At 41.3% G+C, this 5,531-nt stretch overlaps 1 protein-coding gene across 1 annotated transcript in view; it reads right to left on the bottom strand.

Moving 5' to 3' along the window:
• Positions 1-2,138: 2,138 nt before the first annotated feature.
• Positions 2,139-5,531, bottom strand: part of LOC121644999 (immunoglobulin lambda-1 light chain-like) — a 58,056-nt gene continuing 54,663 nt past the window's right edge. The window contains exons 5-6 of the mRNA XM_041993274.1: positions 2,603-2,665; positions 2,139-2,323 (exon numbers count right to left, since the gene is read on the bottom strand). Of these exons, the coding sequence (XP_041849208.1) occupies positions 2,139-2,323; positions 2,603-2,665 (248 nt within the window). The remainder of the gene's footprint in view (positions 2,324-2,602; positions 2,666-5,531) is intronic.

Raw genomic sequence — 5,531 nt, 5'->3', positions numbered from 1 at the left:
CTCAGCTGAAGCTGCTGTGTGCTTTCATGCTCTTGATTTCAATCTGACAGCAGATGAAAAAAATCTGCCTCACATGATGCAGAAAGACTAAAAACATTCATGTTCCCACAAACACGTTCAGGTTGGTGGTGAATTTAGTACCACACACTGTTATCTGTTGTTTAGCAGCTGGGATGAAAATACACAACTACAAACCCACACAGCTCCTCAACTCTCATTCAGCTCTTCAATGTGGGTCTGTGGATCTTTTCATCTTTGTTGTCACCAGACAAAGGAGCTAAATTTACTTTATTTTTACTGGTCCTGGAGTTTCTACTCAGCTGAAACGTCTTTGTAAAGCTTAAAGTTCTGTTATCTGGAGAGATGGCTGTTTGTGTCACAACAAACTGGGGAAGTGGTGAAAAACCACAACTGAGGTCTGAAGCTGCTTCATCACACTGTTCATTCTTTGCTTTTTGCATCTTTCTGTAGATGTGTGTGCCTGTATGTGCAGCACAAGTGTTTAAAACAATTCAACAGACATATTTTATACCCACCTGTCATGATTACAAATAGCTAAGAACATCCAGAAAACACGTCTTCATCCACAACCAGTTGGGACGGATCAGAATTATAAACATGTGTTCTAGATTAGACTAAAAATGTCATTTCATTAGTTAGAAATAGCAGCTTATGTATAATCTGGCTGATAAACACTCAAATGACAATGAGCTCATGTCTCCTAAAAGTAAGGAACTTCTTAAAGTCAAACACAATTTCTATCTTCAGCCGACTATTAGCTGCAAATGATCAGAGTCAACATGAAGTTCACAACAATCCCATAACAGCCACATTCACAACCTGCATTGTCCCATTTCATGATCAATATCAGCTGCTATGATTGTGGAAAGAGGAAATCATGGTGGTTAGTTCTTCTTCAGACTGGTCCTACCTACAGAAGAAGGATGTTGAAGCTCTGTCTGGCCTTGAAAGGAGTGTGTGCTGCAGAAAAATGAATTGTAATGATTATTTTCACACATTGGAGCGACACAGATGAACAAGATCACTTAATTATGACGTCCCATCTTGTTTGAATTCATGCTTGTGCTGTTCTTACTCTCAAATGTAAGTCGCTTTGGATAAAAGCGTCTGCTAAATGACTGTAGAATAGAATTGTCACGGTTCTGCTGCATGTCTTTCTCTACCTGAGGTTTAGGTGGGGCTGTGCAGGTTTCAGTGAGCTTGGGGCGGAGTCCGGTCTGCTCCTTTCTCCGCAGCTGCGTTCCATCAACCCTCATCAAACCTCCCTTTATGAGGACTGCAGGAGCAACCAGACCTCGCCAGATTATCTCACTGTTTTTGTGGTAAATCAGGCCGCTACTAGTTATTCCATTGTTCCTGTCCAGTATACTTACCTTTGCTTCCTCACCTCTTCTCCAGCATCGATACACTCCAGCATTCCAGTGATCTGACCTCCAGTCTTCCTCCTCCAACCGCCAGCTGTGTACCTCGCCACCTGCCTGCCTGCCCTTCATTCTTCAGCTCAGCATCAGCCGTGACAGCCTACCTCCTCCTTCACTCCGGAGTTTCATTTGGATAGTAAGCCGCTCACCAGCTTGGAATCACAGGACTTTGTTGCATAGAACTCCACTCACCATTTTCCTCTTCCCCCAGAGAACCTGAACCCCGGACCCTCTCCAGCTCAGACCACCCAGATCCCTCGTGTTTAATAAACCTGTTCTGTTATCACGTCTGCTATTTGGGTCCTGCTTTCCTCCCTCCGACGGCTGAACCCAGCCGTGACAAGAATAAAATAGAATAGAAAAGAATATTAGCAGTTAAATAAATTTGGTTTCAGGTACTTTTTTTATAAATATGTAAACTTAATTAATATACTCGTAATACAACAATGTTAAATGTTAATGTACACATACATACACACACCTACATACACACATGCACATACAATCAGAAGACGAAACCAGAAAAATGACCCCTGAAGAAAGAATTAACACCAGCACACTATCCTCTTAACCATTAGTGCTACCCAGCACCTCCCTCATCCCTATACCTCTGGAAAACAGTGTCTTTGCAGCTCATTTTAAATTGTTTCATGCTTGGACGCTGCTTCAAATCCATGGTGACCCTGTTCCATAGTCTCATGAGATTTGACGGAGAGAAAAGTCCAGCAGAAAACAGTCAGCATGTGTGCAGTTGGTGGACGGCCCCTTGTTTCTGAGGATCATCAGCAGAGAGAGTCCACAGCAGTACACCAGACTCTTCACTATCAGCACTGTGGACAGCAGCAAGAGCAGCTTCACCCTCAACTCAGACTGGAAGGACACTGAAAGACAGACAGATCAGATCGTTGATAAAATGTAAAGTCCAAATCTAAAAACAAAGAATATTATAAGCTGAAGTTTATTTAATAATTTTCTTTTACGTCCACTTGGGGGCAGCAGAGCTCCACAACAACTACCAAACTGATCTCTGACATATTATGGTCTGTCTGCTGTTTGCTGCTGAGCAGGTAGTGTACAGTGGCTTTAAGCCCCTAAAGTACTTCTAGCGTCCTCATTGGACATTGGAGCTGTCCATGCAGAGAGGCAGCAGGAGATCTTACAGTCAGCTTGCAGGTCTGCTGGTTCTCTCTCTGGAGGACAGGAGGCTGCTGGAGCTGGAAGCTCTGAAACAGAAAAGGAGTCAAATGTTGGAGTTACAGTGAGAAATGTCAGTCCTCTGCTCCTCTGCTCTCTTTGACAGCGTCTCCACATGAAGCTGAATCTCTGCTGAACACAGTCTCCAAGCCTTCATTACCTTGTTGTGTTTGGGCCTCCACTGTTCCACCCTCATGCTTGACGTAGCAGATGTATTTCTTTACTTTGCTTAAATTCTACTCAAGTAAAAGTTATAGTACGCACCAAAGATCTACTCAAGTAAAAGTAAAAAGTACTAGATTTATTTGAGTTACTTTAAATTACCAGATGTAAACAAAAGAAGAGTCATAAATCCAATCCAACACTGTTTTTAATAAAAACTTTTAAAACACTACAGTAAAAGAGAGAAAATAAAACCAAATCAAAGTATCCACGATGATGAAAGTTTTAAGCAACTCCATATTAACAAAACTGTGTTCTTTTTTTCTTTATAGCACAAACATAAATAATCAGTTGTCTTAATGAACAAACACTGACAGCTGATATAAGAAATGAAATAAAGTACCATGCCCCACAGAATATTCTGCCAAGTGAATACGACAACATTAGACTGTAAAGCGCTTGTCCAGCTTGAGCAGGGGTTGATTTTCAAAGTTTGTAGCGTTAATCCGCGCTCTCTTCTCTGTGAACAACAAACCAGTAGAGCCGGAAAGAAGCTTGCAAGCGGCTGAGGCCAGAAGGCCGGTGGTGAGTTTCAGACAGTTTTGTTTATTTTTAGAAAAGAGTTCAGAAGATCCAAACGTTCTAGACGCAGACAAGGTAGCCTTCTAACTCCTCTTTGACCTTCTGGACCTCATGATAGAGAAGAAATCCTCTTTGAAGTTGTATGATTATTTTCACACATTGGGGCGACACAGATGAACAAGAGACAAAATCAAAGCAAAGTGGATCTTTTCAAATATAGACGTGATGTAAACTTTGGAAATAAGTCTTCATGTTTCATCTGAATGTCGTCCTCATTCATTCTAACACGTGTCTAAGAGGAAATGACTGAACACCAAAGTGATCTGGAAGCTTTCTGTCTGAAAGTTGGACACAAATGAATTTAGCTTTTCTTGTTGCTTCCACAGGTCTGCAGTACTTACCTGTGGAATGTGGGATGAAGTGTGTGTGGATGACGGCCAGGAGTTTTATCTCAGGTTGTTCATGCAGGAGCTGCTGTCGACTCATGGCTAGAATCAGGAAAGAAGGCCTCATCTGCAGACTTCATCCACAACTTTGTTTTCTACAAGAACATCTGACTTATTTTCTGCTGCTTTCACTTCATGCTGGAATTCTGGCTTTTAGCATCATTCTGGCTTTTGCAGCCATTATCTACATTTTCTTTCCTGTTCCAGTCCTGTCTGATTTGAAGAGGAAACACGTCATTAAACAGCATGAAATCAACAAGAACAACTTTCATCACATCAAGTTCATCCTGAACATCTGCAGAAACATCCACACTGGAGTTTATTTCCACTTTTTCCTCCTAAAACTGATCCTTTTCTAGCACAGCTGTCAGTGTACACAGTATCTGGTTGGTCAGTATGCAGAGTTCCAGCTTCATGAGCAAAGCTGCTGTTTATGGAAATGTTCATATTTAATGAGAATTCAGCTTCAGGACATTTTTCCCTCTTTGACTTCATCATGTCTATTTTTTATTAACTGAGCAGAAGAAATGAAGTGAAGACAAATCTGTTTCCAGAAGCAAAGAGTTGAAGGAATCTGGTCAGAAGTCTGGTGTCAGTTCCACCCTGAAGACGGTCCTTCTGCAGCTGGAGGATGAAGAGGAATTAGACATGGATGATAATCTGCTCAGACTCTGTCTTTCCAACCTGACTGAGCAGTTGTTCCTGATCCTGAAATGTTCATCTTGGAATATGCTGCTTCCATCAGAGGAAAAACTCTGGATGGAAAAAGCTGCTTCCAGTTTCTTCTGACAGTCGGCTGAGCTGATTTTTCTGGAACATCATGTTGCTGAACCTGGACCTGAGCAGCTGAAGCAGCTCCAGATCATCTGCTGAGTTAAATCCAGGTGGAGATGTTTTTATGCTCAGACAGTGAATGTGTAAATATGGAAGAGAGAATATTCCAATCATTCCCAAAGAAACACAAACATGAAACACTGGAGAAAAATCCAGTTTGATCATCCTGTTAATGAATGTTAATTATGTTCAAAGTCACTTTTTAAACATGTTCAATAGTAAAGAGATCAATGATAAAGTTCTTTGTCTGGAGGCTCCAAAATATTCCAGCTGACGTTCCCACATGTCCCAATATATTTGCTTCTGTTCCAAGTCGGGTCGGACTGGAGAAACTTGTTGGAACCAGTAAACATTTAGGAAATCAAGTGGTTTCATCTTTATTGAGTCGTCTACATGAAGAATAATGAAATAATCAGCTGATTGTTTTCCATGAAGATGGAAGCTGCAGCTCCTGAACTCTGTTTGATTCCACATTTATCTTTGAAGCTGCTTTGTATATTGTCTACACTGACTGTGAAGCCAAAGTAACACAACAGCTCCATCTTCAGTTTGTTCTCAGTGTTTTCAGCACAATCATTCAGCTGTGCAGCAAAGCTGTTTTCATGCATCAACATAATCCAGTAACACCAGTGTAGCCATGTTTGTTTCCATGAAGAGCTTCTTACAAGCAGAATGGAATTATTTCTACATGTCAACATACAGTGTAGAACATGGTTTATAGTCCAGATCTGACTGTGAAAGAGCTTCAAATGACAGAATCTACATGGAAATGATGAGAAAGTGTCTTCCTGTGGATGCTGTAACATATGTCCAGTATGCACACTGGGATCCTTTCCCACATGTCCCAGTATGTTTGATTGTGTTCCCAGTG

This window comes from Melanotaenia boesemani, chromosome 8 (genome assembly GCF_017639745.1).
Source record: "Melanotaenia boesemani isolate fMelBoe1 chromosome 8, fMelBoe1.pri, whole genome shotgun sequence".
Taxonomy (NCBI): Eukaryota; Metazoa; Chordata; class Actinopteri; order Atheriniformes; family Melanotaeniidae; genus Melanotaenia; species Melanotaenia boesemani.
This window is presented reverse-complemented; position numbering and strand designations above follow the sequence as displayed.